Raw genomic sequence first — 12,953 nt, forward strand, 5'->3', positions numbered from 1 at the left:
ACTGACATGACTGGAGCCCCAGATGCTCCTCACTGGTACAAAGCCCCAGCTGAACTATGCCCCTCTTCCTTGCTACCATCCTCATGTTTACTTCTGGTACCACCCCCTGCAGTATGTTTTGGGGTTTTTTTTGTTGTTTTTTGGGTTTTTTTGTGGGGCAATGGGGGTTAAGTGACTTGCCCAGGGTCACACAGCTAGTAAGTGTCAAGTGTCTGAGGCTGGATTTGAACTCAGGTACTCCTGACTCCAGGGCCAGTGCTTTATCCGCTGTGCCACCTAGCTGCCCCCTGCAGTATGCTTGTTAACAGAGAAACAGAGGATCACCAGAAATGGCTTAAGGTCGAGGGCAATAGAACTTTTGGCCATGAAGAGCCATGAGCGTATTTTACAATTAGGGAAACAATCAGTCACTTAAACCTCTCTGAGCCTCAGTTTCCTTATCTGCAAAATGATGATAATAATACATATATTTTACTGAGCAGTCTTAAGCACAGTGCTATGTGAACTTTAAAATGCTATGTAAATATGAATTATCATCATATTTTTAAAATTAGGATCACAAGAGAAACACAAAGAAAGTGCTCTAGATGTACAAAGAAGGAAATGACAATTTCTTGGGAGGAAAGATCAAGAAAGGTTTCATGGAGGAGAATATTCATTGTGATATGCAGCCTTTCTGAATTAAGAGGGATAATTCAAAGCTACTTGGTGCTTGGCCTATAAAAGAAGGAGGGGGGAAAGGGGGGGAAGGAAGGAAAAAAGGAACAAAGGAATGAAGGAAAGAAATGAGAGAGAAAGGAAGTAAGAAGAGAAGTGAAAAGAGAAAGAAAGGAAGAAGTAAAGGGGAAAGAGAAGGGACCTAGCCTGTGTAAATCCAGAGCTTTAGTTTAGTTACAGCTCTGTGATAATTCCTTCTCCTGATTCCACTGGTGTCCACCTAACTCAAGAGAGTTATCTACTTGATCATGAAAATTTTTTGCCACAACTTACAATGACTGTCTAAAAAGACATGGAAGGGCTATGACCTTCAGCGATGGAGTAAATGCATACACAGATGAAATCAAAGTGCCACTGAATTATCAAGGTATAACATTCTAGGCAGTCACCCTCACAGGTTGGAAACCCAGAAAATGGCATTTACCTAAGATTGTAGGGGTAATCCTGGTGATACATATTCATGTGTTACGTATGTTATACAGATGTAATATATGTTATAATGATACATATGTTCACAAACCCCTACCAGTGTGCTTCTTTTTAAACAGTCAGCCAGCTAACACATTTAACTCTTAGCAAAGGCATTTACTAAGATGGTGTAGTCAAAACAGTAGCTATAAAACATCTCCCCTTCCCCAAAACCTGGAGTACACTCTCACAGAAATATACACTGCATTCTAGGAAACTCAGAATATAAGGCACAAACTTAGACTATAATGTTAGTAGTAACCAATATAAGGAATAGATTTGGCCAAGACAGCTCACAAATACTGGTACAGCAAAATATAAAAGTCTTTTCTCCTCTTGTAGGGTCCTCTAAAGAGTTTCCCTTATACTCAGTAACTCTGCTGGGCAGTTTGCTTAGCTGGGCTCCCAGGGTATACTCTGCTCCATGGCTTGAATGCCAGGACTATCTTTCTCTTGAGTCACAGCCATCTCTTTTTTTTTTTTTTGGCGGGGTAATGAGGGTTAAGTGACTTGCCCAGGGTCACACAGCTAGTAAGTGTGTCAAGTGTCTGAGGCCAGATTTGAACTCGGGTTCTCCTGAATCCAAGGCCGGTGCTTTATCCACGGCACCACCTAGCTGCCCCATCTCTTTTTTTTTTTTTCTGCTGGTAGGGTCTAGTTGTTCAAAGCTCTTTCCTCCCTGCACTGACTGCTTTTCTGTATCTGTTTCTGCTTGTAGTATGTGTCTTTACTCCCTCAAATATAATTCCAAGTCTCTCAAACTAAAGAACTTTTGAGCTGCTGGAGGGAGTACTCAAATTATTCCATTCCAATTGCTGATAGAGGCCATGGGGCAAATGGGAGGAAGAGAAAGAAATCTCTTCCTGTACCTCTTTCAGAAGTTTCCCCTAATCCACAAGTTGTCTTTTAAAGGTCACCTTTGAAATGTCACATTTTCCATCAGCCAATGGAATTCCCTTTCTGATTTACTCAAAGGTATCATATGTCTCAAACAAACCTTGTTAACAAATAAAAACTCTACTATCTATGAGTAAATCATTTCAATTGAGAATCACATCTTCCCCCTTTATAAGAGAAAGTATAATTCCTCCTCCTTTCTCAATAACTCTGACCTCTCAGGTAAACAGCATAGAGATAAGGAAAACCCACTGTACTAGAGACATAAGACTTCTCAGAGGGAAACCAATTTCCCAAGAATATCAAAGGCACTTTTTTTTTTTAAGAGCCCAAAGACTTCAGAGCAGGAAAGGGACCGTAAAACCTGAATTGTATAACCCCTTCATTTTACAGTGCATTAAACTGAGACTCAGAGAGAAAAAAGTGGTTTGTCCAAAGTCACAAAGTGAGTGATAGGCAGAGTTGGGATGAGGACCCCACCATCTCCAGCCAAGTTTCCTAATTGAAAGTCATTTCACTACACCATACTGCCATCACCCTGACATAATGGCAAGTTCTGACAGCTTTCCGCCAAGACCCTCATCTAAGATTGGAATCATTGCCCTTTCCCCTCCTTCTTAGGGGAGGCTCCTCCTCCAAAAACCCCACAGTGCCCTGAAAAAAATCAATTTGCTATTTCACAAGGCAAATATTGACCTGACATGACACCATTTCTTTTACTTAAAATAGAATCATCAGAACAAGGTTATCAGCTCTATTTGGCATTAATTTTGAACAACATTACCCAACTCTGATCTTTAACCCTCTGTATCACAGTTCTGCAACTGGTCTTTCCACAGCATGGGGAAGGGGGCAGGGGTGGAGAGGGGGAAGAAAAGGTCCAGGAGAGAAATCCCTCAAGCCCAACATTTTGGACAGACTGAGAATTTGGCCTCTGTGTGATCTCTCTGGGTTTCAGTTTTCTCATCTATCACAGAATTACACAAACTCAGAGTCAGAAAAAACCATAGAGCTAATCAAAAACAACAAACACTCGAAGCAAGAATATCCTTTAGATGCCTTAGAGGTAATTATCCATCAGTCCTCTTTTTGATGATTTTGAGTGACAGAAAACTTACTGTCTATGGCCCAACTGAATAGAAACTCATGAAGGACATGAACTGTTTTGTTTTTGTCCTCAGATCTCCACAACCTAATACTATGTCTGACACATGGTTGGTACTTAGTCAATGCCTATTGCTTGATGAATTATCTGTTGAAGCAACCCATTTCACCATTGGCTAGCTCCTATTGTTAGGACATTTTCCCTTCTACTGAACAGATATCCCCATGATTTTTCCCATTGGTCACTGTTCCATTATCTGGCCCCAAATAGAGTAAATCTATTTACTCTTCCACTTAATAGCCCTTCACACACTTGAAGACAGACATCATATCTTCCTTTAGTCTTCTCTTTTATCAGCTTAAAATCCCAAATTACTTTAGTTTATCCTCATATGCCATAGTTTTTGAGTCCTCCTTACCACCCTGGTCACCTTCTCTGGACATACTCCATCTTGCCAATGGCCTTTCTCAAATATGATACCCCCAAATAAATGTCAAACTCCAGATGAGATTTGATCAGGGCAGAGAATAGCCTGACTACCACTTTCCTCATTTTGGACATTATGTTTCTATTAATGTAATCCCAAATCACATTAGCTCTTTTACCATGACAAATTGTTGACTCATCTTGAGTAATCTATTAAAATCCCTAGGTCTTCTTCAAATGGATTGGTTTGTCTTCTACACAGGGCTGTAGTGAGGATCAAATTAAATAAAAAATATGAACTTGCTTTGTAGACTCTGAAATATTTTGGAAACTGTAAAGCATTATCTAGATATCAAATATTACCATCATCATCACCATTGACATCATCACAATTACTATTGCTGTTATTAAAGAAGTCTAGCTTCACTTCAGTTTATATAGTTGGGAAGTGAGGATATATCTGCCCGTCTTTTTTTCCCTTTTACCTTCTTTAGCTGGGTTATAGAGAAGTACCATGGATAGATGATGTGGTTTATTGTTTTTCAGTTGTTTCAGTCATGCCTGACTCATCATATCCCCATTTGGGGTTTTCTTGGCAAATATACTGGAGTGGTTTGCCATTTCCTTCTCCAGCTAACTTTACAGATGAATAACTGAGGCAAATGGGATTAAGTGACTTATCCAAGGTCACACAGCTAGTAAGTGTCTGAGGTCAGATTTTAATTCAGGGAGATGTCTTCCTGATTTCATACCCGGCACTCTATCTACTGTACCAACTAGTTATGATAGGATTTAAGAAAGATGCTATCTGAATTGTTGGAGGGGCTATGGAAGGATAGGTACACTGATGTCCTGTTGATAGAGCTATGAATTGGTCGAACCATTCTAGAAAGCAATTTAGAACTATACTTCAAAATTCATTAAACTCCCCATATCCTTTGAACTCATTAATAATATTAGGCATGTATTCCCTAAAGAGATCAAAGAAAGAGGGAAAGGGCCTATATGTACAAAAACATCTATAGCAACACTTTTTCTCAAGCCCCCAAACTGGAAATCAATGGGTCGTCTATCAACTGAGGAATGACAGAATATATGCAATAGAATATTATTGTGCTTTAAGAAGTGACAAAAGAGGGGGTAGCTAGGTGGCACAATGGATAAAGCACTGGCCCTGGATTCAGGAGGACCCGAGTTCAAATATGGCCTCAGACACTTGACACTTACTAGCTGTGTGACCCTGGACAAGTCACTTAACCCTCATTGCCCCGCAAAAAACAACAACAACAACAAACAACTTTGAAAGACTTCAGAATTTGATCAGAGCAATGACCAATCATGACTACAGCAGACTGATGCCCTCCCACCCCTCAGCAGAGAGGAGGCCATAGACTATAGGTTTGGTGTTAAAACTTACATTTTTCAGACACAACCAATGTGTGAATTTATTTTGCTTATTTCTATTCATTCATTACCAAGAAGGACTTTCTTTTGAATGAAGCAAATAAGCAAAATAAGCAAAATAGAAATAAGCAAAATAAAGCTTTTGGAAGGGGAGAATTGTAGTGGGGAGTGAGGAAGAGAAGGAGGAGAAGGAGAGAAGGAAAAGGAAAAGAATTAATGAAACATTAAAAAATTCCCAGAAGAAAGCAGAAGGAAGTTCAGAAGGGGCCACAGACAAACAAGGCTATGTATGCACTAACGTGTTAAATGTCTTATATTCCTAAGCAAGCTGTATAGGATAGATATTCATGGTCTCATATACAATCGGAGCTAGGAGGGATCTTAAAGATCACTTAGCCAAACCACCCCATTCATTCCACAGAAGAGAAAACTGAAGCCTAGAGAGGAATGAGTTGTCATGGGGAACGCGCTGAATTGGTGGCAGAGAAGAAACCAGAGGCCAGGTGTCCTAGCTACCAACCCAACAGGCTTTCCACACAAATGATACCAATGTTTCACTTGCTGACCTCAATTCCTTGATCTGTAAAGTCTGCAGGCACTAAGACCCCTTCCATCTCTAACATTCTATATTTTGTGACTTCTAAGGCTTCTTCTAGTTCTGACATTCTATATTCTGTGTTTCTAAGTCAGTTAATAATCATTTATTAAGTGCCAACTCTGTGCCAGGCACTATGCTATGTGCTAAGAATTTTTTTAAAAAAGGCAAAAGACAGTCTCTTCTCTCAAGTTGCCCAGTCTAATGGGGGAACAACATGCCAACAACCATGTGAAAACAAACTATAGGGGCAGCTAGATGGCGCAGTGGATGGAGCACCAGCCCTGGATTCAGGAGTACCTGAGTTCAAATACAGCCTCAGACACTTAACACTTACGGGCTGTGTGACCCTGGGCAAGTCACTTAACCCCAATTGCCTTACTAAAAAAAAAAACTATAGACAAGATAAACTGGAGATAGTCAACAGAGGGAAGGCACTAGAATTAAGAGGGATAGGAAAGGCTTCCTGTACAAGGTGGGATTTTAGCAGGGACTTGAAGGAAGTCAAGGAAGCCCAGAGGCAGAAATGAGGAGGGAGAACATTCCCTTTTAAGCTCTGATATTCTTCATTCCATAATCCTAAATCAAGCATCAAACCAATTGCTTGATATGATCGTTACCCAAAGGGTCTTGGCAAACTATGAAACATCAGGTAAACTCCTTGGATCTTAATTCTCTCCACACAATCCAACGCCTTCCATGCAAATACTGCTCAGGACTCTACCTAACAGACTGTTCTCAGTTACTCTTTATTTATTTTTCTTTCTTTCTTTCTTTTTTCTTTTCTTTTCTTTTTTTCTTTCTTTCTTTCTTTCTTTTTCTTTTTTTTTTTTTTACCTCCAATGGCTCCAGCAATGAAATCCATCAGCAATCTAGAGGGCTGTCTTTTGTTTCCTGTTCAGAAGAGAGAATCCTAGAGGTTCAACCCCAGGGGCAGGATCTTTTCAGTTGGCCAGAAATTGAGTCCTTAGCATAGAGATAGTGCGTTCTCTACTTCCCTTAGGGATTTATATACACAAAGGCGGGTGTATGCCCTGGTGGGTGGGAATGGAGAAGCAAAAACAATTCCAGGAACATTGTCAATGAGTAATCCCACGAGGTGAGCAGTCAGCAGCTCACCACTCTCACACCCAGAAGCTTCTTGCCCCCACTGATCTGCCTGCCCCTAGAGAGCCGGCCTTGAGAAAGACTATAAAAGGTCAAATAAGTTAGCTGGCCCTTGCCCTTCTCCCCATCTTGTTATGTGTTTTATAATATTCTAAATTCCTTCTGGAAAGTCATATGACTTAGAGTCCACTTCTCTCATTTTACTGACGAGAAAACTGAGTGACTTGTCTAAGGTCACTCAGGTAGTAAAGAAATAGAAAAGCAGTCATCATATCCTGGTTGTCTAATTCCAAATCTAGTATTCTCCACCCCCCCAGAGGCCATCCAAGAAATCCCCTATGATTCTAAGGACCCTCTAAATCTGACATATATTTTACATTCTAAGGCTCCTTCCAAGTTAGATATTATGTTCTATGTTTCTGAGAATTAACATCGTTTTATAATTTGTTGTTTTATGAACCTTTGAACTCTGACCTTGTATGTTTCAATGCACAGAGATCCATAATCATGCACAGAGGATGGATCAGATGGAGTTCATATGTTAAGATCCCTTTAAACTCTGACATCTGATGCTTCCATACCTGGAGCCCAATAGAGAAAACCTAAGACTCAGCTACAACTTTGGAATCATTTCAAACCCGAGGTCCTGGCTGCTACTCTCAGGGTGATTCCTCAATGAAACCTTGAGTAGGGAACTCATTGGCACACTTAGATCTTTAAAAGGTAGGTGATAGGGGCAGCTAGGTGGCAAAGTGGATAGAGCACCGGCTCTGGAGTCAGGAGTACCTGAGTTCAAATCTGGCCTCAGATACTTAACACTTACTAGCTGTGTGACCCTGGGCAAGTCACTTAACCCCAATTGCCTCGCTAAAAAAAAAAAAAAAAAAAAAAAAAAAGGTAGGTGGTAAAAGGAAGAACAGCTACTATTAGATGAATGTGAAAGCATAACACAGTCCTGGAAAAATTGTAATGCTAGGAGCTGAAGACCCAGAATGAGTTGAAAATGGCAAGAAAAGCTAAGGACAACAAAAATACCAATGTCAGGAAGAAGAGGAAGACCGAAGAAGGAGAAATAAAGCTACTGCTTGGAGTGGATAGGAAAATGATGATGGACAATGGAAAGAAGATGGGCCTCCTCACCCCTGACTTTGTTTCTGCTTTTTTCTGCCAAGAAGAGTGGACTTTGGACTGAAAAGAATGGAATAAAAATGACTAATAGGGAGTTAAAAACTAAGGTAAGTAGTGCAGTAGTAAGAGAAAACTTGGTTGTCTTCAATGGGGCAAGACCAAGCTATATGCAAGGATGCTAAGAGAACTGGCAGGTGTGATGGCTGAGACTCTATCAGTAATCTCTGAAAGAACAGGAGAGATTCTATAGGATTCTTCATCTCCAAATGTTGTACTTTTCAAAAAAGAAAAGAGAGTAAAGTCTGCAAACCATATGTGGGTGACTTTGATTCCTGGAAACAATTTTAGAATATAGAATTAATGATATCATTATCTAGCATCGTAAAAAGGAAACGGTCATTGCAAAGAGCCAGCACGACTTGACCAAACTAAATTCATTTCCTTTTTTGACAGTATTATTAGAAGGGTCAGTCAGGTAGGTGATTGGTGTAGACACAGATTACCTTGATTTCAGCAAATTATTTAATGAAGTCTCTAATGCTGTCCTTATGGACAAGATAAGGAGATGTAGACTAGGTGATAATATATAGTAAGGTATATTCTGAACTGATCTTGGGTTCAAAGACCCCACTGCAGACAGTGACTGAAGCCATGAAATTAAAAGATACTTGTTCCTTGCAAGGAAAGCTATGGTAAATCTAGATGGACAGTGTACTAAAAAAACAGAGACATCACCTTGCTGACAAAGATCCATCTAGTCCAAGCTATGGGTTCTGGGTTTTTTTGTTTGGTTTGGTTTGGTTTTGGTTTTGCAGGGCAATGAGGGTTAAGTGACTTGCCCAGGGTCACACAGCTAGTAAGTGTCAAGTGTCTGAGGCTGGATTTGAACTCAGGCCTTCCTGAGTCCAAGGTCAGTCCTTTATCTACTGTGCCACCTGGCTGCCTCCAAAACTATGGTTTTCCTAGTAGCAATGTATGGCTGTGAGAGTTGAACTATAAGGAAAGCTGAGCACTGGTGAATCAATGCTTTTGAATTGTGGTGTTGGAGAAGACCTTTGAGAGTTCCTTGAACAGCAAGAGGATCAAATCAGTCAATGTTTAAATTAATTCAGAATGTTCACCGGAAAGTTAAATACTGAAGCTGAAGCTTAAATTCTTTGGTCACATAATAAGAAAATGGGGCCAAGATGGCAGAGAGGAATCAACAAGCTGCCTGAGCTCTCCTTCTGTTTCCTCAAAAAGAACATTAAATCAAGCCTCTGGACAGATTCTGAAACTATAGAACCTGCAAAGAGACAGAGACAGTCTTCCAACCAGAGATAGTTTAGTAAACTTCAGGAAAGGTCCGTCTGACTCAGGCAAAAGGGAGGCCCAGCGCAGGGCAGCAGCCCAGCGCCGAGGGGGTCAGGGAAAGTCAACAGGAAGCTGTGGGCCACAGCCGAGCAACTGAGGTCCCTGGATCCTGGCTCAAAAATCTGGTGGCCCAGCAGGACAGCAGAAAAACCTACCTGCACCAGCCGAGAGGGCAAGTTGCCAGGTGGAGGGCCACAAACAGGATAAGCACAATTAGGCCCATTGATCCCAGCATGCTCAGACAGGAAGTGCAGGGTAGGGGAACTCCACAACCCATAAAGGCCTCAGTGTAAAAAGCTGGTGACACAGCACCTATACTCCAGCACAAGAAGCTCAAAACAGGGACCCTGGTGCCCCCAGAGCAGGCCTCAACTTAAAAAATAAATAAATAAGCTGCAATAATGAGTAAGAAGCAAAAAAGAGCCCTCTCCATTGAGAGCTTCTGTAACAACAGGGAAGAGGCAAACGCAAACTCAGTTGAGGACTATACCCTCAAATTGCCTACATGTGAAGCCTCAAGAGGGAAGGTGAATTGGTCACAAGAACAAAAAGCCTTCCTGGAAGAGCTCAAAAAGGATTTTAAAAATCAATTGAGGGGCAGCTAGGTGGCGCAGTGGATAAAGCACCAGCCCTGGATTTAGGAGTACCTGAGTTCAAATCCGGCCTCAGACACTTGACACTTACTAGCTGTGTGACCCTGGGCAAGTCACTTAACCCCCATTGCCTCACAAAAAAACAAAAACAAAAAATCAATTGAGAGAGGTAGAAGAAAAAACAGGGAGAGAAATGAAAGCAAAACAAGAAAACTATGAGAAAAGAATCAGCAGCTTGGAAAAGGAAGCACAAAGATTGACTGCAGAAAACAACTCCTTAAAAGTTCATCTGGCCAAATGGAAAAAAAGGTGCATAATCTCACTGAAGAAAACAATGCCTTAAAAATTAAAATTGGACATTTGGAAGATAAGGAATCCATGAGACACCAGGAATTAGTCAAGCAGAATCAAAAGAAAGAAAAAATAGAAGAAAATATGAAATACCTCATTGGAAAGACAACTGATCTGGAAAACAGATCCAGGAGAGACAATCTGAGAATCATTGGACTGCCTGAAAGCCATGATCAGAAAAAGAATCTAGACACCATATTCCAGGAATTTTTTTTTTTTGGTGGGGCAATGGGGGTTAAATGGCTTGCCCAGGGTCACACAGCTAGTAAGTGTTAAGTGTCTGAGGCTGGATTTGAATGCAGGTACTCCTGAATCCAGGGCCGGTGCTTTATCCACTGCACCACCTAGCTGCCCCCAGGAAATTATTAAGGAGAACTGCCCTGATATTATAGAATCAGAGGATAAAATTATCATTGAAAGAATCCACCAATCACCTCCTGAAAGAGACCCCAAAAGGAAAACTCCAAGGAATATTGTAGCCAAATTCCAGAATTATCAGGTGAAGGAGAAAATACTCCAAGCAGCCAAAAAAAAGCAATTCAAGTATCATGGAGCCACGGTCAGGATTGCTCAGGACCTGGCAGCATCAACATTAAAGGACCGCAAGGCTTGGAATATGATATTCCAGAAGGCAAAGGAGCTTGGATTGCAGCCAAGAACCTATTACCCAGCAAAACTGATCATTCTCTTTCAGGGGAAAAAATGGACATTCAATGACATTGGGGACTTTCAGTGTTTCCTGATGAAAAGACCAGAACTGAATAGAAAATTTGATCTTAACATACAAGACTCAAGAGAAGTTTAAAAATGTAAACAGGGGGGGAAAAAAGTTACTCAATTAGGTTAAACTGTTTATATCCCTACACAGGAAGATAATACTCCTAACTCTTAAGAACTGTAAATGTATTTGGGTAGAGAGAAGGACTATACACAGAGGGTATAAATATAAATTATCTCTGATGTGATGATACAAAGAAAATTAAGGGGTTAAAAAGGGAGTCTATGGGGAGGAGAGGAAAGGGGAGATGGAATAGGGTGAATTACATCATATGAAGAGGTGAAAAAAAACCTATTACAATAGAGGGAAAGAAAGGAGGGGTGAACATTGTTTCAACCCTACCCTCATCAGATTGGATTCAAAGAGGGAATAACATACATGTTCATTGGGATAAAGAAACTTAGCTCATTCTTTAGGGAAGTAAAAGGGGAAGGGAAAGGGGGGACTGATAGAAGGGAGGACAAAAGCAAGGGAGAAAAGGGTAAAGAAAAGGGAGGGGGTGATAAAAAGGGAGAGCAGATTGGAGGAGGCAGGGGTAAGAAGCAAAATGGCAGTGAGGAGGAATAGGGTGAAAGAAGGGGGAAAAAGTACAAAGGGGTAAATAGGATAGAAGGCAATAGACAGTAATAATAACTGTGCATGTGAATGGGATGAACTCTGCTATAAAACGGAAGCAAATTTGCAGAGTGGTTTAAAAACCAGAATCCTACAATATTCTGCTTACAAGAAACACATTTGAAGCAGAGAGATACACACAGAGTAAAGGTAAAAGGCTGGAGCAGAATATATTATGTTTCAGCTAAAGTAAAAAAAGCAGGGGTAGCAATCCTTATCTCAGACAAAGCACAGGCAAAAATAGATCTCATTAAAAGAGATAAGGAAGGAAACTACATCTTGCTAAAAGGTACTATAGAGAATGAAATAATATCAATATTAAATATGTATGCGCCAAGTGGTATAGCATCCAAATTCTTAGAGGAGAAGTTAAATGAGTTACAAGAGGAATTAGACAGTAATACTATACTAGTGGGGGATCTGAATCTCCCCCTCTCAGAATTAAATAAATCTAGCTGAAAAATAAATAAGAAAGAAGTGAAAGAGGTGAATAGATTACTAGAAAAGTTAGACATGATAGATGTCTGGAGAAAATTGAATGGGGATAGAAAGGAATATAACTTTTTTCTCAGCAGTACATGGCACATTTTCAAAAATTGACCACGTATTAGAGCACAAAAACATCATAGTCAAATGTAGAAAGGCAGAAATAGTAAATGCATCCTTCTCAGATCATGATGCAATAAAAATTACATGTAAGAAAGAGCCAGGGAAAAGTAAACTGAAAATCAATTGGAAACTAAATAATTTCATTCTAAAGAATGAATGGGTCAAACAACAAATCATAGAAACAATCAATAACTATATCCAAGAGAATGACAATAATGAGATAACATACCAAAATCTATGGGATGCAGCCAAAGCAGTGCTTAGGGGACATTTTATAGCTCTAACTGCTTACATGAATAAAAAAGAGAAAGAGGAGATCAATGAATTGGGCATGCAACTTAAAAAGCTAGAAAAAGAACAAATTAGAAATCCCCAATTAGATACTAAACTAGAGATCCTGAAAATTAAAGGAGAAATTAATAAGACTGAAAGCAAGAAAACTATAGAATTAATCAATAAAACTAAGAGCTGGTTTTATGAAAAAAACAATAAAATAGATAAAATATTGGTTAATTTGATTAAAAAAAAGAAAGAAGAAAACCAAATTACCAGTATCAAAAATGAAAAGGGTGATGTTACCACCAATGAAGTGGAAATTAAATCAATAATTAGGAATTATTTTGCCCAACTGTATGCCAATAAATTTGACAATCTAGATGAAATGGATGAATATTTACAAAAATACAAACTGCCAGGTTAACTGAAGAGGAAATAAAATTCTTAAATAACCCCATATTAGAAAAAGAAATTGAACCAGCCATTAATGAACTCCCTAAGAAAAAATTCCCCAGGGCCAGATGGGTTTAC

At 39.8% G+C, this 12,953-nt stretch overlaps 1 protein-coding gene across 3 annotated transcripts in view; it reads right to left on the bottom strand.

Annotated features, from left to right (window-relative positions):
- SLC25A47 (solute carrier family 25 member 47) overlaps positions 1-6,589 on the bottom strand; it is a 36,886-nt gene extending 30,297 nt beyond the window's left edge. For all 3 annotated transcript variants that reach the window (XM_043983040.1, XM_043983038.1, XM_043983039.1), the window contains exon 1: positions 6,450-6,589. In XM_043983040.1, the coding sequence (XP_043838975.1) occupies positions 6,450-6,477 (28 nt within the window). In that variant the 5' untranslated portion in view covers positions 6,478-6,589. The remainder of the gene's footprint in view (positions 1-6,449) is intronic.
- Between the last annotated feature and the right edge of the window lie 6,364 nt (positions 6,590-12,953).

This window comes from Dromiciops gliroides, chromosome 2 (genome assembly GCF_019393635.1).
Source record: "Dromiciops gliroides isolate mDroGli1 chromosome 2, mDroGli1.pri, whole genome shotgun sequence".
Taxonomy (NCBI): domain Eukaryota; kingdom Metazoa; phylum Chordata; class Mammalia; order Microbiotheria; family Microbiotheriidae; genus Dromiciops; species Dromiciops gliroides.